This window comes from Triticum aestivum, chromosome 2B, assembly GCF_018294505.1.
Source record: "Triticum aestivum cultivar Chinese Spring chromosome 2B, IWGSC CS RefSeq v2.1, whole genome shotgun sequence".
NCBI classification, from domain to species: domain Eukaryota; kingdom Viridiplantae; phylum Streptophyta; class Magnoliopsida; order Poales; family Poaceae; genus Triticum; species Triticum aestivum.
Genome location: NC_057798.1, coordinates 80,109,045 through 80,132,494, shown reverse-complemented (window position 1 = coordinate 80,132,494; position 23,450 = coordinate 80,109,045). Strand labels below are relative to the sequence as shown.

General features: G+C 42.0%; 1 protein-coding gene and 1 long non-coding RNA gene across 12 annotated transcripts; both read left to right on the top strand.

Annotated features, from left to right (window-relative positions):
* The first annotated feature begins 1,023 nt into the window (after positions 1 to 1,023).
* On the top strand, positions 1,024 to 12,385 carry LOC123043596 (lon protease homolog, mitochondrial). Its single transcript, XM_044466093.1, has 20 exons — positions 1,024 to 1,445; positions 1,961 to 2,026; positions 2,119 to 2,316; positions 2,410 to 2,475; positions 2,556 to 2,597; positions 3,102 to 3,224; positions 3,966 to 4,064; positions 4,807 to 4,872; positions 4,947 to 5,033; positions 5,420 to 5,459; positions 5,575 to 5,746; positions 5,825 to 5,949; positions 6,541 to 6,671; positions 6,768 to 6,872; positions 7,035 to 7,148; positions 7,598 to 7,765; positions 9,821 to 9,922; positions 10,265 to 10,492; positions 10,972 to 11,490; positions 11,908 to 12,385. Exons 1-20 carry the CDS (start codon positions 1,134 to 1,136, stop codon positions 12,088 to 12,090), a joined length of 2,946 nt encoding a protein of 981 aa, XP_044322028.1. The 5' UTR covers positions 1,024 to 1,133; the 3' UTR covers positions 12,091 to 12,385.
* A 1,977-nt stretch (positions 12,386 to 14,362) lies between these two features.
* On the top strand, positions 14,363 to 19,343 carry LOC123043595 (uncharacterized). Of its 11 annotated transcripts, none has more exons than XR_006419354.1 (7): positions 14,363 to 14,758; positions 15,285 to 15,371; positions 15,636 to 15,683; positions 16,498 to 16,619; positions 17,187 to 17,286; positions 17,781 to 18,850; positions 18,977 to 19,343. It is a non-coding gene; the product is annotated as an uncharacterized lncRNA (long non-coding RNA). The 11 variants fall into 11 exon arrangements; XR_006419356.1 differs by having other exon boundaries at positions 17,187 to 17,884; positions 18,684 to 18,850; XR_006419357.1 differs by having other exon boundaries at positions 17,187 to 17,884; positions 18,067 to 18,850.
* Positions 19,344 to 23,450: the final 4,107 nt, after the last annotated feature.

Sequence of the window (23,450 nt, the reverse complement as noted above, 5' to 3'; positions counted from 1 at the left end):
CTTCTTCCTCCCGTTGCTTGTGCCAGTCTCCACCTCCTGCTATTCCATCAGAGTGACACACCACTGGCACCACCCTATTGAGCTCGTAGTCCAGACGGACCTGGTCGCCCTTCTGGTTCATGTACTAGTGTGATCGTTGGAATGGATCCAGGAATCCCTGGCCTCCTCCATGGCCCCGACCAAGTTCTCGACGATTGGGCGGTGGAGATCTGGCATTCATGACCTCTCTTCATGCGTGGCGCAGGCCCTCACCGCGCGCACATGATTCCTCTGGATTGAAACGCTACTGTACCAGGTGCTCACCTCGCGTGCGTAGGAGAGCTTGATGATGTCGCCGTCGAAAACCTCATGCAGAGCCTGGTCCCATCTGAAGCCAAACGCCATGGCGTGATGAAGGTTTTCTTGCTGTGGTGGTTTCTGTGAAAGAGGGAGGTTGAATGGAGGGGAGCGCCCGATGGTTATTTGTACAAAGGGAGAGTGAATGAATGCAATATGAACATTGGGGTTTCCTAGAAGAAGGAGAAATCGAACGGGCGGTAGTCTATTAATCGAACGACTGCTTGTTTTTTAGACTAATCACACAACCTATTGGTTGGGTTTGGGTTTGCGGCTCATTTGACGAACAAAGCCCAGTACGAGCGAAAGCGCCGATCCGACCCAACATCTTCGCCCAGAGCGTTGAAAAAAAATGACGCCCGTTAACGCCGCGTTATCACCGCCGCCCGCTTGCTCGGGATCAGCCATGTCAAAACGAGCTCATTTTTTTACTTTGTGTTTTTTTATTTGTCAGAATTTTGGTTCGGTGCGAAATGTCATAAATCATAAAGTGATAGTTTTTCGCTAATTGTGACACGAATGCGGTGGTTCTGTGGATTTAACTCGGGATGCTAAAGAAAAAACTCGGCGTTCTACGTTCCAGCTGAATTAGCAGAAATAAAAAACTCATCCTTGAATTAATTAATCTTTTTAGAATAAAAATAATAATATTAAAAGGGGTTTTGGAAGGGTTTCGCAGTCTGGCTCCTTCCTTTCTTTCTTCTTCCCCAAACCAGAACGGCAGAGCACGCCGCCCGCACATTCGCGGCTGCTCGTCCAAACCCTAGAGTCGCATCGCCCACCGTCCGAACCCCCTCATGCTGCGCGCGGCGGCGGCTGCCGCCGCTGCCTTCCCGGCGCGGTTCGCCGCCGTGCCGGCCGTGGCGGCGGCGGAGGAGATGCGGTCGCCGCTGCTCAGGGTCTTCGGGTCGCTGAGGGGCGGCCGGAGCTCGGTGATGGGGAGGCGGGCGCGCTTCTGCTCCAGCTCCTCCGGGAGTGACTCCGAGGCCGCGGCGGCGGCCGCAGCGGAGGCGAAGGCCGAGGATGCGGTTGCCGCCGAGGGTGAGGCTGAAGGCAAGGCGTCCTCCGCCATCGTCTCCACCAACCCCCGTCCCGAGGACTTCCTCTCGGTGCGCTCTCTCTCATTTCGGATAATAATCGCTCTGTTTTAGTTGCCTGTATCAGCCATTCGGTGGAATTGTGCTACTAACTAGTACTAGAGTGTGTATTTTGGTCTGCGCTCAGAATGATTTGTAAACGGATCCTTGATTCGCCGTGAAAGGCGGCTTACAGCCAGAGGAAAAGAAATGGAAAACAGGGGCAGTTATTAATAGGAGTAAATATTCATGAGATGAAGAGGGTGATGCTAGGAAGTATTGACAGAAAAACACCTACAACTTGCGGACTGACCCACATCTACTGGGAAATAGGAACAGATAAACTGGCTTAAATTCAGTGGCAGAGGATCTGGGGCCGATGTGATTGATTCATCTAATACTCTGGGTTGCACAGTGAAGGGATCAAAATGTATTTGATATGATACTTGAAAAAGTCATAGAGAAGAATTTTTACAGTGAACAGTTGATGTGTGACTATTTTCATGGTGCATTCTAATAAGCGTACCCTTTTTCTTACTTTACTCTAGGTCATTGCCCTGCCTCTTCCACACCGACCACTCTTTCCAGGATTTTATATGCCGATCTATGTAAAGGTATGTTGTTGAGGAATTTGGTCTACTCTGTAATTTCCTTCTTGCCTCTTACTGACATGGTAATTCTCCTCTCTCTTTTGAAAATACTTTAGGACCAAAAGCTGTTGCAAGCCTTAATTGAAAATCGCAAAAGATCAGCCCCATATGCAGGTGCCTTTCTTGTGAAGGATGAAGAGGGTACTGACCCTAGTATTGTAGCCAGTCCAGATTCATCAGACAATAAAACCATTGATAGTCTCAAAGGGAAGGAGTTGTTGAAGCGTCTTCATGAAGTTGGCACTCTGGCTCAGGTAATTGATGATTAGAAAGACTGGGATTGTCCTGTGCTAACACAGTCTTACGTTAATATGTTTCCTGTAACCAGCTCTTTGTTGTTTCTGTAGATAACTAGCATACAAGGGGATCAGGTAGTGCTTCTTGGTCACCGACGTTTGCGGATAACTGAGATGGTGAGATATGTTAGATTCACTGCTATTCAGTTTTGATGAGTTAGAGAACTTCCTTTACATCAAGATACCCAAAATTGCAGGTTGAGGAGGACCCACTTACAGTTAAAGTTGACCATCTGAAGGTAACTCTAAAATGATATCACCAGCTCCCATGTTTTTGTTTTTGTATTTGCCATTACGAACATCTAATTCCTCCCTCCTGCCCCAAAGTGGAAAAGTACTGCTCAAATCCCTCAAACACAAAAAGGTGAACAAGCACACTAAAATTTTGTTTCTTGAAGCTATAAGGAGAAGTCATTTATGATTCTAATTTCTGCTCTAGCTGTGAATTTTAGCTGCATCCATGCAATACTATTTATATCACATACCAGTATTCAGATCACCTTCCTTTTGCGATCTTATTGTGTGTGTGTTATTGTACCATTGTGTTTTTTTAGTGATGTAATTTTTTCTCACTTGTTCTCATCGTGTACTTTTAGATGGCACAAGATTAATTGATCTGTAGTAAAATAGTTTTTTTCTTAGTTAACCCTGATTTCACTATGAAGTAAATGTGAGATTGCTTCGTTGCTATAAACAGTCAGAAGATACCTCGCATTTTAGACCATTTAACTTGTCCTTTGCAGGAAAATACCTACAACAAGGATGACGATGTTATAAAAGCAACCTCATTTGAAGTTATATCAACTTTAAGGGAGGTTCTCAAGACAAGTTCCCTTTGGAAGGATCATGTTCAGACCTACATACAGGTCTGAATTATTTCCTTAATTTCTTCCTTTGTTTTTGACAAGTTATATCCTGGGAAGTCCTCGTGAAACAGTTTCATATCTAGCCTACCCCAACTTGTTTGGGACAAAAGGCTTAAGATGGAGGTTTGTGGTTGGTATGACACCAAATTTTGGCTTGCCAATATTTGGGCAAATCCAAAATATTGGCTATAAGTTGGTTGCTTACCAGACTGCATTGCCCACCTCTAGAAAAGTTGCCAATTGTTGGCAAGTTTGGCAATTTATTGGCTAGCTAATTTTAGGCTTCAAACCAAGCATGCCCTGTAATCATTTATTGAATATTGTTTGAAAACCATAGAACTTGTCAAACTTGTGACACAACTGGTGTTTTGATTATTGAAATGTTGTGTTAATATCTAACATAGGCAGGGTAAGCATGTTACTGAACCTTATTAAGTTCTTTCATCCTATTTAGTTGCTGAAAGTGGATAACATGCAGGGTTATCTATAGGAGCCAAATCAGTAAGGGCTAGGATAGGCATCTCCTTTGCTCCCAGCTACCTGTACCTGCCATTAACGCCAGACTGTAATGACAATATATTAGAGCTATAACCAGTGGCCATGTAACAGTTGACATAGAAATCCGTGATGATAAATTTAACATGTACTTTTATTGTATACCTACATGCATTTCCTTTTTCTTGGGTGTCATTGGATTACATAGTGGCATTCTGAATGTTTTTCTTCTTTCACTTGATTCAGCATGTAGGTGATTTCAACTACCCACGGCTGGCAGACTTCGGTGCTGCTATTTCTGGTGCCAACAAGTTGCTTTGCCAGGAAGTGCTTGAGGAATTAGATGTAAGAAGCTTTCTTGGAACTTCATCCATATTACGTTTCTTTTACTTCTTTAAATCCAACGACCTAAGCAATATGGATGTTACTTGAAACCTACCAAATTCTTACCCATACAGTTCTTTGTGAATTTTTACATTCGTTGAATGTCTACTCCCTCCGTTCCCAAATATAAGTCTTTTTAGAGATTCCAACAAGTGACTACATACGGAGCAAAATGAGTGAATCTACATTCTAAAATATGTCTACATACATCAGTATGTTGTAGTTCATTTGAAATGTCTAAAAAGACTTACATTTAGGAACGGAGGGAGTAGATGCCATGGAAACTGTGAATTACCATGGGCACTGGGCTTATTTGTGCTCCCGTTTGACTTTGTACTCTAAATATTTTATAGTGAAATATAATCATTTCATCTAAGCAATTGAACAGCATTCTCATGGATCAGCAGAAAGATTATTGGGTTTTGCTTTTTGTCCACTAAGCATACTTGTTGGCCTTCTTAAAACCAAATTGATAGCACAAGAATACTTGGTGAAACAATAATACTGGTCCTTGGACTAGCAAAAATTCTTTCCAAATTCACAAAAATAAATAATTGTGAAAAAAAAAATGATCTACAGGATACTCTCTTTGTGTCATCAATACATCACTCATCTATGTGTTCTTGAATGAACAATATGTTGGTCGGACCACATCATAGCTTTCTTGTTCTGCTTCAATTCAAATGTGGCATTTCTTGAACAGGTAGATAAGCGTCTAAAGTTAACTCTTGAGTTAGTAAAGAAGGACATGGAGATCAGTAAGTTACAGGTAATTCGTTATCTTAGTCTCCCTTGTTAGTTTTTATTCTTAGCTTGAGCTTTCTTGTTATCTTTTTTTTACAGCAAGCAATTGCAAAGGCAATTGAAGAAAAAATTAGCGGGGATCAGCGACGTTATTTATTGAATGAACAACTTAAAGCAATCAAGAAGGTACTGATCATTCGTTATTTCTCTTATCAATTTAATTATGCTCCTTCCAGTCTGACTTTCAAATAATTACTGTTGTATAAGCTAGCTCTTTTTAATGATCCATGACACCATTGATTCTCATTAAGTGTCGAATTGAACAATGCCACCATCTGGTGTCTGCTTCTTGAACCATTTGTGCACACCAAATGTGAAATCACCATAAGCTAGCTCTTTTTAATGATCCATGACACCATTGATTCTCATTAAGTGTCGAATTGAGCAATGCCACCATCTGGTGTCTGCTTCTTGAACCATCTGTGCAGGCTAAATGTGAAATCACCATAACTTTTAGGTTGATCTGATTTTGTTGGTCCTTCATTATCACTCACCGTATCTCATGTTTGCAGGAGCTAGGTTTGGAGACTGATGACAAGACAGCATTGTCTGGTCTGTTCTTGAACCTTCATACTTCTTGTTGGCAATTAATGTGTTGTTTTTATCACTTTTAGAGCTTTCACTTTTGTTGGCTTTTCATAATTGACTAATTATTCATGGGGTGCAGAAAAGTTTAGGGAAAGGATTGAAGCAAAGAAAGATAAGTGTCCTCCTCATGTTTTGCAAGTCATTGAAGAAGAGCTCACCAAGCTACAGCTGCTAGAAGCCAGTTCTAGTGAGTTCAATGTAACTCGCAATTATTTGGACTGGTTGACGGTATTACCATGGGGAAATTATAGGTTTGTATTTATCGGCCTTTCTTTTGAAACATAGGTCAGTTATCTGAGCCTTATGTAGTGTTTGCCCTTTTGTTGCAGCAATGAGAATTTTGATGTTCATCATGCCCAACAAATCCTTGATGAAGACCATTATGGTCTGAGTGATGTTAAAGAGAGAATACTGGAGTTCATAGCAGTTGGGAAGCTAAGAGGGACTTCGCAAGGTTTACGTCCTAACATTTCCCTTTCTGTTTTGTGTTTCAAATATCATTTCATTTATTCACTGGTATGGTGTGGACCTAGTTGTAAGTGCTCTATTGGCATCCTTAGTTATATACCGCATTCATGAAAAATGTCATATAAAGGATCTGGTTCCTCTATTTCATCATAGCTCGTCATTTGGTAGAAGCTGGATTTTGAAAGCTGCATGCAGAGGCTTCTGATAGACATACTGTAGCTGGATTACCGCTTAATTCTCGCTAAATTTGGTACTCCATCTGATCTGTCACAATGAGTGCCATCTTTGACAAACATGGTCTTCAGAACGTAACATTGACCACTCACCTTTTGTTATATATTAACAAACCAGTGAAACAATCATATCATTTAAATATTTGTTTGTATAAATCTACACATTGTTTTCATACGCCATTTTCAATATTCAAAGATATATCTGTAGCCACCATAGCTTAAAGTTTGACTCTAAACAACACTAAAACACTTCTCTGTGAGTGGGAGTGGGTGGAGTACCTTACTTCACATCTCACATGTAGCTATTTTCAACCAATGACTTTGTTCGTCTATCATTTATACAGGGAAGATCATATGTCTTTCTGGGCCACCAGGAGTCGGTAAAACTAGTATTGGTCGCTCTATTGCACGTGCATTGAATCGACAGTTTTACAGATTTTCTGTTGGAGGTTTGGCCGATGTTGCAGAAATCAAGGTGCGCAACAAATATCCATGTCACGTCTCTTGTCAAGTGTTGGTATTCTTTAAAACTAGCTGAGCTGTTGTTCCAATAACATTTAAATAATCTTAGGGGCATCGGCGGACCTACGTTGGTGCAATGCCAGGGAAGATGGTGCAGTGTCTCAAATCTGTTGGGACAGCAAATCCTCTGGTATTGATAGATGAGATCGACAAGGTATTGTAACAACTTTTTTTATTCGTTTGAGTCAACGATTACTTGCATTTGCTTAGACATGGACTACATATTCAACAGCAATTTATTTTGTTAGTCACTACGAAATTTTTGACTCAAATGCATTACTTCGAAATTTAACTGGCTATCTTTGTTTGCTGGCAGCTTGGGAGAGGGCATTCTGGTGATCCAGCGAGTGCACTGCTGGAACTTCTGGACCCTGAGCAGAATATTAATTTTTTGGACCACTACCTTGATGTTCCTATTGACCTATCCAAGGTTAGTCTGTTGCTTTCTCAAGGGCATTTGCCTGTTTTACCTATATATGCATTCGGGTAACTTCAGTTTACGGTTCAAAGTAATGTTTTCTAATGTCTCCTCAGAAACTGTAGCAAACATCATCAGTTTACATCTCTTGGCATGCTGTTATGATTGGGCGTGCACCACGCTTATTATTGCGCTATCACATGCAGTGTTTATGCTATTATTCATGAGGTGTGATAGAGCATTATTACCCTCGACTCCTTGAGAGTTTTGATTAAGTTAATGCGATATTGCTTTTTTGCTCGATTCCCTTCTCCGATCTTGCTAATTGCTGCTGTTTTGCTTGTGCTTCGTAACTTCTCTGCCATGCAATTTTCTGTTTATGATGTTCTTGTTCCATATAATAAGTTTTTGAACTTAATTGTTGCAAAACATTCCCTGACATTTTGTTGTATGAAAATCAGGTTCTGTTTGTTTGCACAGCAAATGTTATCGATACAATACCTAATCCGTTGCTGGATAGAATGGAGATCATTTCAATAGCTGGTTATATAACTGATGAGAAGATGCATATTGCTCGGGACTATCTGGAGAAGAATACTAGAGAGGCTTGTGGCATTAAACCTGAACAGGTATCTGCAGATTTGGAAGTAGACTGGCCATTCAATCTGCTTTATTTTGTAGTATTATTTATAACTTTAAAAGTTTAATTTCCTACAAAATGGAAGTCCACACCATGATATACAGAAAAACTAGTGGTCATGCTTTGCTTTGTATGATATAGATAGCTTAAATCTCACCAAGCTATGCTTTGTTATGTATGACTTCTGAATTCTTACAACTTTCTATGCATTATTGTGCCACATAAGTTCTTATTTGTGATGCTGGAAAATGTGACGAGTTCTAGTAACTTGACAAATCCTAGTTCACCACAAGGCTTCCAGTGGACTTATATTTAGATTGTTTTGGGATTACAGACTTAGGTGGTATATTCAACTATATTGCACTCTATGTGGTCAGCATATGGAAAATATCTACTGTACCTAGTAAGATAGTAACCCGTTGCCACTTCCAAAAATGATCTGCCAAATGGAATTCTCTTGAATCCACAATTCCAAACAGAGCCTTTACCCAACTGTGAAATTCTACTTTCACCCCGGGGGTGGGGTGGGGTGGCGTGGGGGGAGACTACACCAGTGATACGAAAAGCAAGCATTCTTCTCCAGCTGACGTACCGACGCCTCACTACTACTTAATTAGTGAAAGATACGTTGGGATGTTTTCAATTCTCCATTAAGAGGCGGGCAACTATCTCTTTTCACACTAGACTTCGGATCGCCTTCCTACTGGTTTTCTTCTCGGTCTCCCCAACTAGGGGAAACCTCAAAGCAAACAACAGAGCAACACCTATCTTTTTTCTTTAAGCACTGAACATCCGGATCCCCTTCCGACTTGCTTTTCCGGGCACTGGTCTTTCTAACAACTGGAACTCGTCTCCCTTTTCCTGATTCGCATCTTCTTCGGCTTTTGCTACGGTCTTTCCTTCAGTCAGTCCTTCCTTCAAGATTTTTGCCTGCGGATCTCTCTCTTCAAAACATATATATCTTTCGGCGCCAGTCTTTCCTGCCTTACCTTAACCCCGCTTTCACGTGGCGAATCGGTATGAGGTTTCAGTGATCACTTTACGGTATTCTTTAAGCTTTCTTGGTCACCGGACAGAGTGAGAACTGCTCAGCTTGCTTTCTTTCCCTAGCACACACTTAGTAGATAGTAGGCACAGGTCCGCTAAGAGCTCATCGAACTTGACTTGTAGAGTGAGACCTGTGCTCGATATGGTTCATTTCAGTGCTCTTTCTCTCGGTATCATTCACCACATGCCTGTGATCGATCTCTCTCAAGCTAGGTTGGGTATCGGTATCGGTGAAGTCCGTCATTGAATTGAAGTGGTAGAGTGGTAAGTGGGCGTACGGTCTATGTATTTCCTATCAGTGGCATTAGTTCCTTTTCATTCTCTAGATAGATGGGCAGAACAAGCTTACCTATGGTTGTGACTTGTTTTGCGAATTTTGTAAGCCTAATGCAGTTATTCGGTGCTCATTGCATATGTAATACACTAATACTACCTCCGTTCCACAATGTAGTGCATATTACGTTTTTCAAAAGTCATACATGTTTATCTTTGACCAAGTTTATGGAATAAATATTGACATCTAAAATACCAAATATATAAATACAAAAGTATACTTTATGATGAATCTAATGGACCTAATTTTGTATTGTGGATGTTGATATTTGTTCTATAAACATGGTCAAACATAGATATATTCGACTTTTAGAAAACAAATATGAACTACATTTTGGAAGGCAGGGAGTAGTTCGACATGTTCATCTGTGATTTCCTTTCAAGGTTGACACTCCTGTTATGCAGTTTCCTGCCATTAATATCATTATACATGAGTTTGTCTTGAGAAACCTTTAGACCACCTATATAAGAGTATCTTTGGAAGTGCTTCCAGAGTGAACTAAAGAACAAAATGGAAATATAATCAGATTAAGCTTGAAATTTCCACCTAGCTGTATCACTCGACTTATACAGTAATAGAGCTCGAGGCTTCCAGTGATATTTCTTTGTGAGTACATTTTATTGTTAATTTTAGCTTTAATGGTCCGTCTAAAAACATGTACAGGTTGAAGTTACAGATGCTGCCCTCCTTGCCCTTATTGAAAATTACTGCCGAGAAGCAGGAGTTCGGAACCTTCAAAAGCAGATTGAGAAAATTTACCGGAAGGTATGCAACACGGCAACAGAGTGCCAGCCTAATTATCTGAGTTATTAGTTTGTTGAAGTAAGGATGGTTTATCTATACTCAATGCCATGTAAATAAAAGGAGGGCGACAAACCTGTTGTAATTCTGTGCACTTGAAATTAGTGTTTGTAGCAATACAAAATAGGAACATCATGACATATGCATTGTTTTTGGTGTCTGCTTAATCTTGATTAAAGTTACTTGTTCCCACATTCCTGGCAGTGTACTGGCAATCAGACTATCTAGTAGTTCTTCAATAGTGAGTAATTGAGTATAACTTTATCCTCGTACATACTTTACATACCATGTGACCCATCTTTGCAGATAGCTCTGCAGCTTGTCCGCCAAGGGGTATCAAATGAGCCCGCCCTGGAGGCTGTAATTGTCACACCAAGCGTAGAACCTACTGATGGTGGTAGTGCAACAATCGTGAAAGATGAGGAGTTGAATGATCCTGCTGTCAAAGATCCCGAGGAAGCTAAAGAACTATCTCTGAAAGAAACTCTTGTAACTGAGCCAGCTCTGTCAACCGACACATTGAGCACACCAGAGGTAGTATGACCATCATGGATTCCATTGTGTTTCTTGTAGATAAAATGCGAATAGCTTGATCCTGAATATGGTGCTCTACTGTGCAAACCCAATCATATACATGGTATTTTATGTGCTGCTGATTAACTCACCTGATGATAATTGGCCTAGGATAGATCTGAGACAAGCAATGCAGCAGAGTAAACTAGTATGTTTCATAGGATATTCTTGACTCTTGATGAAATTAATATGTTGATGTTTCATCATTTTTTAATAAATACTGGATACAACTGTTGCTCCCCATGCCCTGGCTACCGTGGTGGATGCAAATGTTAGCTAATTAACAGATGTTTAAATTTCTAACTGACTTAACAATGTATATAGATAGTCTATGCTGAGGGGAGTTTTTTTTTCGAGCGAGAATATTGCTGAGGAGAGTTGGTAATGATAGTAGGTTATAGCTGAAATCGTAATGAATTTACTAAGTGCTGATTCTGTAGGGCAACAAGGACACAGACGGAGTAAAAGAGGAGGCAGTAGACAAGGCAGTTAAGAAGGTACTAATTGATTCATCAAACCTTGACGATTTTGTCGGGAAACCTGTATTTCATGCTGAGCGTATATATGAGCAAACTCCTGTTGGAGTGGTCATGGGTTTAGCTTGGACTTCTATGGGTGGTTCTACTTTATACATCGAAACAACGAAAGTGGAGGAAGGAGAAGGAAAAGGTGCACTTGTGATGACGGGGCAGCTTGGAGATGTCATGAAAGAGAGTGCTCAGATTGCTCACACAGTCAGCAGAGCTATACTACGAGATAGAGAGCCAGATAATCAATTCTTTGCAAACTCAAAGTTGCACTTGCATGTTCCTGCAGGGGCCACCCCTAAGGATGGCCCGAGTGCTGGATGTACCATGATTACATCAATGTTGTCGTTAGCTATGGGAAAACCTGCCAGGAAGGACTTAGCAATGACTGGTGAAGTAACATTGACCGGAAGAATCCTCCCAATCGGCGGGGTATGTTTCCTCTACTCCTTGCTCAAACTCAGTTTGTTGAATCCCTCTGTTGTTTACACACATGCAGTCTTGGTCATCTAGAACAAGGGAACTTGCTTATTCACCAAAACATCAATTGATTTCATTGCTGTGATGTTTACATCTTGAGGCACTTCATCTTTAATTGTTCATGTTGACATTTACAGTTAGTGCTTGATCTGCAAACAACAATACATGTCATATCTGATGAATTGTATACCATGCATTCTTGTAGTCCTCAAAATAATCTTGCATGCATTGTACATACTCTAGTCTCTAGAAAAGATAGATCATCCTGTCATCATACTGTCATGACCACTAATTGATCTTTTGTGCATGCTTTCATGTGTGCAAACACTTTCACACTGACGTAATTATTGTATTTAATCCTGAAAACAGGTAAAAGAGAAGGCAATTGCTGCCCGGCGAAGCTCGATAAAGACGATCATATTTCCAGCAGCAAACAAAAGGGATTTCGATGAGCTTGCTGATAACGTAAAGGAGGGTCTCGAGGTTCACTTTGTTGACACATACAGTGAAATATACAAGGTAGCTTTCCAGAACGAGACAGAAACAAGCTAGCAAGCAATTCAAACAGAGTATTCAGATTGCGCAAGGTCTTTGGGGCAAGACTGAATACTGAACGAAGTTTGCAGCTAGGCCATTCTTTGCAAGATCAGGAGTAACTTTTTGTTGTAATGATTGTTTTTTCCTAGTGCCCCATGTGACAATATGTTTAAGGAAATTTTGACGAGAATGTCCGTAGCTAGATAGCTGAGGAGCCATGTCAAATAAGAAAAATTAGAGGGTTGTTACAAACCCAACCCAAGAATGTACAAGTTTCGTCTTTTATTTTAATGATTTTACGATTGTTTTATTATGGAGTTTGTTGGTATCTGTGTTTTTTGCGGGGAAATTCAGAGAGCTTTATTGAGTGAACGCATTCTTGGAACAATCAGCCAGGAGGCTGGACACCAAGAAGCTAGGAGTCTCGTCAAGCCAACTATCGGTCACATTAAGTGTGCAGGCACGTTTTGCACACAAGTGAGCCGGTAAATTGGCTGACCTGTTTACATGTTGAATAACAAAAGAAGAAAATTGAGTACTAAGCTCTCCAATCCTATTGTTAGAGTTTGGAACAAAATGGAGCTCTCCCGTTCGTTTGGATTTTGAGCCGTCCGATTGCGTGTCCAAACGAGATCTGGCCGTCGGATCTTCGGGTGGAGCGATCCTGGCCGTCCGATCGAAATGAGCACTGCTCCTGGCCGTCCGATCGAGTTGAGCACTGCTACTCGTGCCACCGCCTGTAAATCTCGTTCCCCACCGAGGGCATTTTCATCTTTTCACACTCGTGCATATAAAATGCAGCACGCCGTGTGTAACCCTAGCCGCCTCTGTCCTTTCCCACTCCTCGGCCCTCGCCCCGACTCCCCTCCTCTCCTCCTGTCACCGTCGCCCACCAGCCATCCTCCCCGCCCGCCGCCGCCGCAAACCATCCTCCCCGTCCGCAGTCGCCTCGCTCTCCTCCCTCCTCCCCCTCGCGCCATGACCGCTCCATCTCCCTGAGCTCTCCCTTCCCCTTCCCCACCCCCAGGCCCGGCCCATAGCTCGGGCAAACGGTGCGCTCGCCCTGGGCCCCTCGAAGATAGGGGCCCCAACCCAGGTAGCATTCCTTCCTCTATCAATGTTCTGCTCGTTTCCATAATCCCGTTCCTCCTCTATTACTCCGGCTCTGACAAGCCCACATCTACCTGCATAGGTCTTCTTCTGCTTTCGTTGGATCTATGTGAGAGAGGAAGGAGATTAGGAGAACAGGAGAATTGGGGGAAATTATTCAGTTCATGGTGTCGTCTTCTTGTTCGCGCTGACTACTGCAACCTGTGGATCTGGCCACCTACATCCATATTCAGGTGCTTTTTTCCCCTGTATTGGTCATTGTATACTGCTTATTCTTGTTTAGTGACATATCATCTAGAAAGTATTCATCTGGTAGTAATAGAAGGAAAAGAAAAGGGCAGGAAGCTGAACTGGTAAAATTCCAAAAAGGATCAAGTGACAAAATTTTCAGAACTAGTAGTTCTTCTAGAGATCCCCTAGAACTGGCCATAGAAGTGTTGACAAGCAGCAGACTGTGAATACAGATGCTGCTAATGATGGTATGATGAACGAGGGTGATAGCCCAGCCAGCATGAAAACCTAATTTATTCACCAAATTCAGAAGGATCCACGAAACTGGGACAATCTGAATGATATGCTAGGGATATTTTAGTTGAGAAGGGTCATGTAAGAAGTAATAATACTGCGTTCCCTCTAGATAGTAATCCTAGACATTTTTCACAAACTTATTATTTCAGAAAATTGAACAATAGAGTGGTACATGACAGGAAATGGTTGGCTTAATATAAACATGTTAGTAAAGTGTACCGCTTTTGTTACAAGCTTTTCAAATCCCACACCAAAAAGTTGGGCAGAACTAAGTTATTATCCGGGTGAAGAATTTTGGAGTGAAGAACATGGCGGATTGGGAAGGATCCAAAAACAAATGCAATGTACATACAAGTGCTAACTTCTTATCTAATGGTAACACAAAATTTTCAAGTAGCAACCAGTTCAGTGCTGTTATTTGTTTTGCAGAACAAAATGAACTCCCCATTGTTCAAACATAGGAAAGTGAGTTGATGTGGAATTACATTGTTTGATTACTATCATTGTGCAGTTCACTTGATTGATAAAAAAGTTGTACTGTCAGTTTTAAAATCTATGCTATGTGCAAGATATTTACTTTTCTTTTGAAACAGAAAATATTTTGAGCTTTCCAGTCAACAAGGGCCCCTTGTTGCTGTCTTGCCCCAGGGCCCCGCATATGTGTGAGCCGGCCCTGCCCACCCCATCACCTCTGCAGGTGGATCCCTGCGAGGAGGAGCAGCCAAGTTCTGCCGGTGCCTCCTCCCAATCCGCAGCACGACCGCCAGAGCCCACGTCTCTGGTGAGGTGAGCCACGGCGGCCACGCGCCTGCGCCGGCGCCCGCGGCTGACACGTCCCCGAGCATCTCCTCCGCGTCTCTGGATCCGGCCGCCGCCGCCGCCTCTCTTCTTGCCCTGCCGTTGTTCCTCAGGTGCATGAGGCGTTGTGCCTCTGGCACGCGGTGCTCAGCTCCGGTCCGTCATGGAGGTCGCCGGCAAGCAGGCAGCTGCCCTTTGTGCCTTTTCATCGTCAGGGAGGATGCCGTCCAGCAGCGCCGTCCTCGAGGTACGTCTCAGATCCATCTTCGTAGCGCGTGGGGCATGTACTGCAAAGGGCCACCGCAGCTGCAGAAAACCAACAAGGGCCCTCAAGTTCATCTCTCTCTCTCTCTCTCTCTCTCTCTCTCTCTCTCTCTCTCTCTCTCTCTCACGGAGGAACTCATGTCGGATGAGAAATCATTTTGTGACTTGGTTAGATCTCAGGTGGCGGTCCTTTTAGATTCTCTATGATTGTGTATAGGTAGCTACGTTTTGGGTACTGAACTGTTGATACAGTTTTGTTAATGCCATAGTTTTGGTTAATGCCAGATTTAATCGGCTGGATAAAGGAAAATGATACAAAACCTCTATTAGAGTTGAATTCTGCTTGATGCATATAGGAACTGATATTGTGAACATGGGTCCATTTGGGTTGTGGATTGATTTATTATGATGGTGAAACATGCCTATGGTGAGATTCTATTCGATGATGCTGTGCACTTTTCACATGCTTAATCCTTGCTAATTGCTTCACTATCATCTTTGAACTGCAGTAGATGAACGAGTTGGGCTTGGACGTTGCTGGCCGCCGACTTGGTCTGCAAGAGGACGCTCCACTGCCGCGGCAGGCCATGGAGAGAGTAAGATTTCATCGTCTTTCTGATCTCCTATTTCCTTTTCTATGTGGAGCTTCAACAATTAGTTCTGGAGCAGTGTTAGTTCCGGACTACCTGATTGATCTCTACTCTAATATCAATGTCATTGTTCACATGCTTGTAATATAAATGATCTTAGTTTTTTTAAAGCATGTGAAATTTCGAAATTCAGCATTTCCCTTAATATGTATTTCAGCTATTCTCCGTTGACTTCTCTCATACTTTAAATTGTGCCCTGAATTCTTCCAGGGCCCAAGGAGTTTACTTCTATTTTTTTATAGTCTTCAGAACTGGAGGGTGAGTGGCTATGGCTTCAAGTTTACTTTACTTATTTGTGGAGATTAACATTGCATGTCCATTTCCTGTTGTTTTTGTGCAATCTATATTTGAGAGGTTTGACCGTGACCGAAGTGGTAAAATTGATGCATCATAGTTGCGCAATGCTCTTCTTATTCAGTTTCTCCAACTGCGCTAGACTTGCTTGTGCCTAAATTCGAAAAGGCTGGGGCATTAGCAAAGTAGTCCAATATGATAACTTTATATAGAAAGTTGACTCCAACTTAATTTGGCTAATTGTTCCAAATGAACAGGACAAGCTTTTATAATATCCAGTCTGTTAAAACTTAGTTAACTAAGTTTCAAAGTTAAATATGTACTGATTCTCAGTTTTTTCTTCTTATTTGAGATTAAATTTGGTGAAGAATTCCTGTTCAAATCTTAGTTTAGTCAGATTTTATTCAGGAACTTTATTTTATTTGTTAAAGTCATGGTGTTCATGTTCTAGGCTTAGGTCAACCAGATAACGTGTAGGGAGTTCAATCTTATTTGTTAATATAATGGTGGAATCATATATCTCTAAGGTGCAGTCATTTGTCAAGTGTCAGTAACTTGCTGGTAGTTCTATTATGTCATGAACTAAACTGTTTAGGAGATTTCTTCTGTTTTATGAATTAACGATGTGCCCAACTGTTGTGAAGTCTCAAAAATGAGAAATGGTTTCCCATTAGTTGGGCTCTTAATTTTCTGCTTAGTTTTGTGAAACACGGTTTGATAAGTTGGATCCCTCACTTTGGTTTATAACAGTCCTAACTCTTTTTTTTTATCTATGCAGGTGTTTGCATAAATGCTGCGGAATTATACAACTACTTGCTTAGGACAAGGTTCATAAGAGATGGAGTGGCAACACAGAGAATATTTGCAACTACCAGTCAACACCATACATTTGATTCTTAGGTAACATTTTTGTCTTGGTATTTATGTCTTAACTTTTGTATGGTTAAGCTTCATAAGATGTCACTGTAATAGCACCTTCACTTGCGGGCATCAGTCTTACTTAAATAGGTTATTTTAAGATAGGTGCATACAGAAATGTGATGTTCATTCTTGTGATCATGTTAGCACTCACTATGCTCCATCGTTGGGCATGATTAGCTGTAAATTGGGCAAGAGTTTCTACTATCCTGTGCATCTCTTTGGCTGACAGTACCATATTTAGTGCCAAAGCTGCAGCCTACATAGAAACTGCGGGAAACAAAATTGAACTACTATGGAACTTCTCCGATTGTTTGCCGTCTAGACTCCTGTACGTAGAGGGTGTGGTGCAAAATTTTAATTCTATGGCATTCAGACCATGGTTCCCTTCTTATTATTTTGTTAGTGCATTCAGAGCATGTGTTCCATAAACCATAAGAAAGAGAAAATAGGAGAGCTTGGCTGGCACTGCTTTGTTCTTTTAATCCTTCATTACATGGATCGTTCGTTGGGGAGGATTCATTGATTTGCTTTACTGGTGCTCTGCAGCAGGGAAGCTACCGGGGGAATGAGAATTTGTAGCATGCCACTACCAGGCTTACCACTATCTTGGGTTTGAAGAGAAAATGTAGTTAAGTACCAGCTGAAGGTAAATACTCCCTCCGTTCCAAAATAAGTGTCTTAGGCTTAGTTAGTACAAAGTTGAGACACCTATTTTGGGACGGAGGGAGGAGAAGATTAGTGATCCCTTATTGATTACCTGGCCCATGATGGCTTTGCACGCCCGTGATGGCTTTGCGCACACCTTTTTAATAGTCCTATTTATTAATATAATGTGTGATGGAAGTATCAGTTTGCTTGGTTTTCGTTGCACTTATTGTATAGTTTCCTTCTTTTATATTCTTAGATGGCCTCTTGATCCATGGCACTGTCATGTGAATGCTCTGTCTTTTCAGTTACATAGATTCATTATTCATGCCTCAGGCCATCTACTTACTGGAATAGGCAACAAATGGAGGAGGGTAGACTATAGACATTTTCACCGCGTTGTTTCTTTCACGGAAATCATTTATTATGTACATGGTTGTTTAATATCTTTATATTAGTGTTTGATGTTTAGCTTTAACCAGAAACTTGTGCTAGGTGCTTTCCATTGGCATTTTTTTCTATTTAAAAAATTGGTCAGAGGACGAATGAAGCAACAAAATTTATGTTGGTCCATAGAGCCCTACTACATTCCTTTCCTGGTGAGTCTACTTTGTTGCACGTCAGGTAGCATACATAATATTTTTTCTTTGGCATCCACATTAAGTAAACTTTTGCCCTGTTTCCATGCTGAAATATATTGAAACATATCCCTTATTGTCTATTGTTCTGTTAAGTGAGCCAATTGTGTTTCGTTGGCTGATTTTGTCCTTTTGCATTCAAGGCTAAAAAAGGAGTATTGTCACTCGCTGTCTACCCACTTCGACCAGATTCATATGACATGACACATGAGGAGTTAAACAACGAGATACGAGTGAAACTATGAGACGACCGAGTGAAACTACTGAACATTATGATTTAGTAGAACTACATAGGCCGCTCTGGCTTGCTTGGATATGTAACAACCCAACTATTGTCCCTACTTAATGAAGATCCATAGTCTTGACTTCTGAAACCAAATTTATATTCCCTCTTTATCATTAACCAAATGTATCTTACTTGCTTTGCTTTTGGTATGTCTAATTGTCTTGCACTTTGGCATTGATTTAATAAAATGCCATGAGTGTCCTCGGCAAAGGTAATGCCATGTTTTTGTTGTATACTTGCTGTACTGGGATAATCCAATCGCTTAAATTCACATTTGACAACTCTAAATGACCAAATGCTTTGTTTAAGCGCTTGACAATATGTTGAGCCAGGCATCGCGCGCCAAGGCGTGTTTTCTACCTAATTGATTCGTTATCTGATTCAAAACACTACTCTTTGCTCCTTTTGTAATCAGCATAATGGTATTTCTTTTAGATATTATTAAAGCTTCCTAAACAACATGTGTTGCTGCAGATACACATAGATACCTCCTGTTAATTTGCTGGTGGCAGTGGCGGCGCATCAAGGTGCAATGCAGCCGCGTCATTTTCATACTACAAGAAAGGAAGAGCTCCTAATAATTTTTTATGCTCCATGCTGTGAGCTGTCACCTCTTGCCACATGTTCATGCTAATTATCAAGTAACCTCCTGAACGAATTGTGATCGCGATTAGTATCTTTAGACAATGGTCACTGCCTATAGTTAGTACTATTATTCTACCCGCTTATGTAACCACTAATGTGGTTCTTTGTTGCCTTTTTTGCAGCCATTTGATTAAGTCAAAGGCAATAGGAAGGCATGAAGGCGATCAAGGTCCTTATGTACACCAAGTACTATCTTTTGTCCATTATACCGTATGAGACTAACTAAGTCGTGCACTATGTATTTACTGGTGGTGTCTATAAGGAGAACATATCTGGTCTATATTTGAATCTATGAACTACTATATTGATGATGTTGATTTATGTCTACATAGCCTGCCTTCGAATGCTTATATAAGCTTGGTGTATCCTTTGTACCGTTCTTCTTTTTTGATTTAGCATGTCTGCTCATTTTTGGATAAATTTTCATCTCACTACCAATGTTATAAACCAGAATTCTCTTTTTGAGGATGCTTATGTCTGAACTGTTCATCATCTTTCCAATATATTCTATCCAATATGTTATCCACGTATAAAACCCATCTTAAATCTTATATTCTTTGTTTTGCATGTTTTTTCCTGATGTTATATTATCTATTTACAAGTCTCTCATGTAGGAGTACCACTCTATATGAACTTTTTGTGTTTGTGGTTTTTTATACTTGAAATGCTTTGGTGGTTGTATATAGATATACCCGACAGCTTGCTGCCCGGGTGCGGCAAGCCGCATTTCCTATCTAGTCTCTAAAAGTAAAGGAGCCACAATTGAACGAGAATTGTGACGAGTGGTCCAGAGTGTCACCAACTCCAAGCAATCGACTTCCATTATCACATGCGAGAATCCACGAAGAGCAGCGAACCGAACACCATCTCGCAAGGAAAGTCCCTCCATGATCAAGGGATCAGAAATCCCCATATATGGCTTGCACCAGGCACCTAGGAGAGCCATAGGAGATCGAGCAATGCCTCCCGTGCCTCCCCTGCCATCCGGTAAGTTGAGAGCTCCATCGGTTGTGATTTTCACAAACCCATCTTCAGGAGGCCGCCACCATAGCCAGGCAAGACCAGTGTATCCTTGCGTGGCAAGTGAAGAAGTGCAATAGCCTCCTTCGTAGCTCGAATCGTCACTGTAGGGTCTCGACCTTCTTCACCGTGCTTGATATGATTCCTGGAATGCCAGATAGACCACATAATAGTGGTGATCTTTGCACGGTCATCATCCGTAAAGCGCGGGTCACATAAAATGTCGCGAGCCCACAAGTCCGGGTGTAGCCGTGGAAGCCGGAGCCCGAACCATGCACACGCCTCCTCCCAAAAGCGCTTAGCATGCGAGCAATGTATCAACGCATGCTTTAGATCCTCATCCATAGCAAGACAAACTTTGCATCTGCGAATTTCTGCAATGTGTCTATAGTTGAGAGTAGCTTCATCTGGAATAATCCCACGAAGAACTCTCCACCAAAAAACTCTCACTTTTGGGATAACATTCAATTTCCACAAGGCTTTCCACATCTGTTGTTCATCAATGAAGGTACCGGTAGCCGTCCCTTCATCTAGAGCCAAACGCTCGTTCTGATTCACAAGAGCACGGTACGCCGACTTCACAGTGTAGTTGCCTGATCTTTCGAATGCCCAAGCAAGGTAATCATCCCCTCCCCCTTGCCGAATAGGAATATTAGGAATGGCCTCAGCATCCGGGGCAATGAAATTCTCCCGGACCACCTCATGCTTCCAAGTCCAGTTTGATGTATCAATGTGATCTTCCACCCTTTGGATAGCAGTATTCGGTGGTCTTGAGATAGGTGACATAGAGATAGTACCTGGGATCCATCTATCATCCCATACATCAATAGTAGCGCCATCTCCAACACGGGAGATCAAGCCGGTCCGAAGGGCTTCTCTTCCTGCTATAATAGCTTTCCAAGTGGTCGAAGCCGACTTGGGTAAGGCAGCATGCATAAAATCCGTATCAGGAAAGTACCGTCCCTTCAATACTCTTGCACAAAGGGAATCAGGGTTCGTTAGAAAACGCCATCCGTGCTTCCCCAACATGGCAAGATTGAACATATGTGGGTCTCTGAAACCCATACCGCCTTTGCACTTGGGCGTTGCAAGCTCCTTCCAAGACACCCAATGCATTGATCTTTTGTTAAGAGAACTACTCCAGAAATACTTGGCCATAGGAGCCGTCAAACTCTTACAAACTTTTTTGGTTAACAGGAAAGAACTCATTGGATAGGTCGGAATTGCTTGAACCACTGATTTCAATAAGGTCTCGCGCCCTGCACACGCGAGTAATTTTTCCGACCATCCCTGCATTCTAGCCCTGGCTCTCTCACTGATGTGATCAAATGTCCCACTCGTAATCCGGCCCACAGCAGTAGGGAGACCCAAATACTTCTCATTAAATGCCTCAACCTGGATGTTCAAGGTTGTCTTCAAAAGTTGCCTCAGATCTGTGGGAGTATTTGAACTGAAATATATAGCACTTTTATCCTTATTGATACACTGGCCCGAGGCCTTCTCATAAATCCTCAAGATGTCATTTAAACGGAGAGCACTTGGGTTGTTTGCATTGATGAAGATGAGACTATCATCTGCAAAAAGCAAATGGGTTACCCACGATGATCTATAGCTCACCCGTAGTCCCCTATCAATGGTTCCCCCATTGTAGTGTTTCAACAATGATGAGAAACCTTCGGCACACAGAAGAAAAAGATATGGTGACACTGGGTCTCCTTGCCGAAAGCCTCTGGTAGGTGTAAAATAAGGAAGTAGTTCCCCATTGATTCGTACAGAAAATCGAATAGAGGAAACACACTTCATTATTAGTCTGACAAAGACCATACTGAAACCCAAACGTGACAATATTGCATCGAGATAATGCCACTCGACATGGTCATATGCTTTCATCATATCAAGCTTAACCGCGCAAGAGAAGTTCTTTCCCTTCTTTCTCCTTTTCATCGTATGGATACTTTCATAAGCCATAAGTACATTGTTTGTAATAAGACATCCAGGAACGAAAGCACTTTGCTCCTCACTAATTATTAGATCCATCAAGCTTCGTAGCGAGTTTGTTATAGCCTTGGCTGCAATCTTGTAAAGCACCGGGCACAAGGCAATGGGACGATATTGTGTGATCGATTGGGGGTGACGTACCTTAGGTATTAGTGTTATAGACGTATCATTCAGTCTTGTCGATAGTTCCCCTCCATTAAGAAAATCCAAAACTGCCAAGGTTACCTCGTTACCTAGCAAATCCCAGTGGTGCTGGTAAAACCCTGCAGTAAAACCATCCACTCCAGGGGCTCTGGAGGGCGCCATCGGAAACAGCGCGGCCTTGACCTCCTCTCCCGTGTAGGGTTTACTCAAATCATCATTCATGGCTTGGGTGATTCTCTCCGGTACATGCGATAAAAGCAAACTGGAGTCTCCCCAACCCTGGGAGCGATACAAATTCTGGTAGAAGTTTTGCACCTCTTCCTTGTCCTCACTTTCAGAAGCACAAGTAGAACCATCGGCACGTCTCAAACCCGATATCCTATTCATTCGTTTGCGTTGGGCTGCTTGGGCTTGAAAGTAGGAAGTGTTTCGATCACCATCCCGAAGCCACGGAACACGGGAACATTGTCGAAGCCAGATTCTTCCTGGTGCAAGGCCTCCTTTAGATTCTTGACAACAGTTTTCTCTTCCTCCGTCGGACCTGTACCAATGGACCGGCAACGAAGGCGATCCAGTCGCTTCTGCAACTGCCTGACAGAATGTGTCAGGCTGCCAAACTCCTTGGAGCCCTAGGGTTCCAGCGCTGCCTGCAAGGTGCTCAACGCAGAAGCTACGCCTCAGAGCCCTGGTGTGCGTTGTATGCCCCGCCAGGTATCGCTTACTGCTACCTCTTGAGCACTGCGTTGGATTTCCCCGAAGAGGAGAGGATGATGCAGCAAAGTAGCGTAAGTATTTCCCTCAGTTTTTGAGAACCAAGGTATCAATCCAGTAGGAGACCACACACAAGTCCCTCGTACCTACACAAAACGATAGCTCCTCGCAACCAACGCGATTAGGGGTTGTCAATCCCTTCACAGTCACTTATGAGAGTGAGATCTGATAGAGATGATAAATAATATTTTTTGGTATTTTTGATATAAAGATGCAAAGTGAAAAGTAAAAGGAAAAGTAAAAACAAAGCAAATAATAAAGTGATGAAGATTGATATAATGAGAGTATACCCGGGGGCCATAGGTTTCACTAGTGGCTTCTCTCAAGAACATAAGTATTCTACGGTGGGTGAACAAATTACTGTTGAGCAATTGATAGAAAAGCGAATAATTATGACGTTATCTAGGTATGATCATGTATATAGGCATCACGTCCGAGACAAGTAGATCGAAACGATTCTGCATCTACTACTATTACTCCACTCATCGACCACTATCCATCATGCATCTAGAGTATTAAGTTAAAAATAGAGTAACGCCTTAAGCAAGATGACATGATGTAGAGGGATAAATTCATGCAATATGATAAAAAAAACATCTTGTTATCCTCGATGGCAACAATACAATACATGCCTTGCTGCCCCTGCTGTCACTGGGAAAGGAC

Coding starts and splice junctions, on each gene's coding strand:
- LOC123043596 (XM_044466093.1), top strand. CDS start 1,134: ATGCTGCGCGCGGCGGCGGCTGCCGCCGCTGCCTTCCCGGCGCGGTTC. Junction 2,317..2,409: donor AAGTTGGCACTCTGGCTCAG/GTAATTGATGAT, acceptor TTGTTTCTGTAG/ATAACTAGCATACAAGGGGA. Junction 5,460..5,574: donor TGACAAGACAGCATTGTCTG/GTCTGTTCTTGA, acceptor CATGGGGTGCAG/AAAAGTTTAGGGAAAGGATT.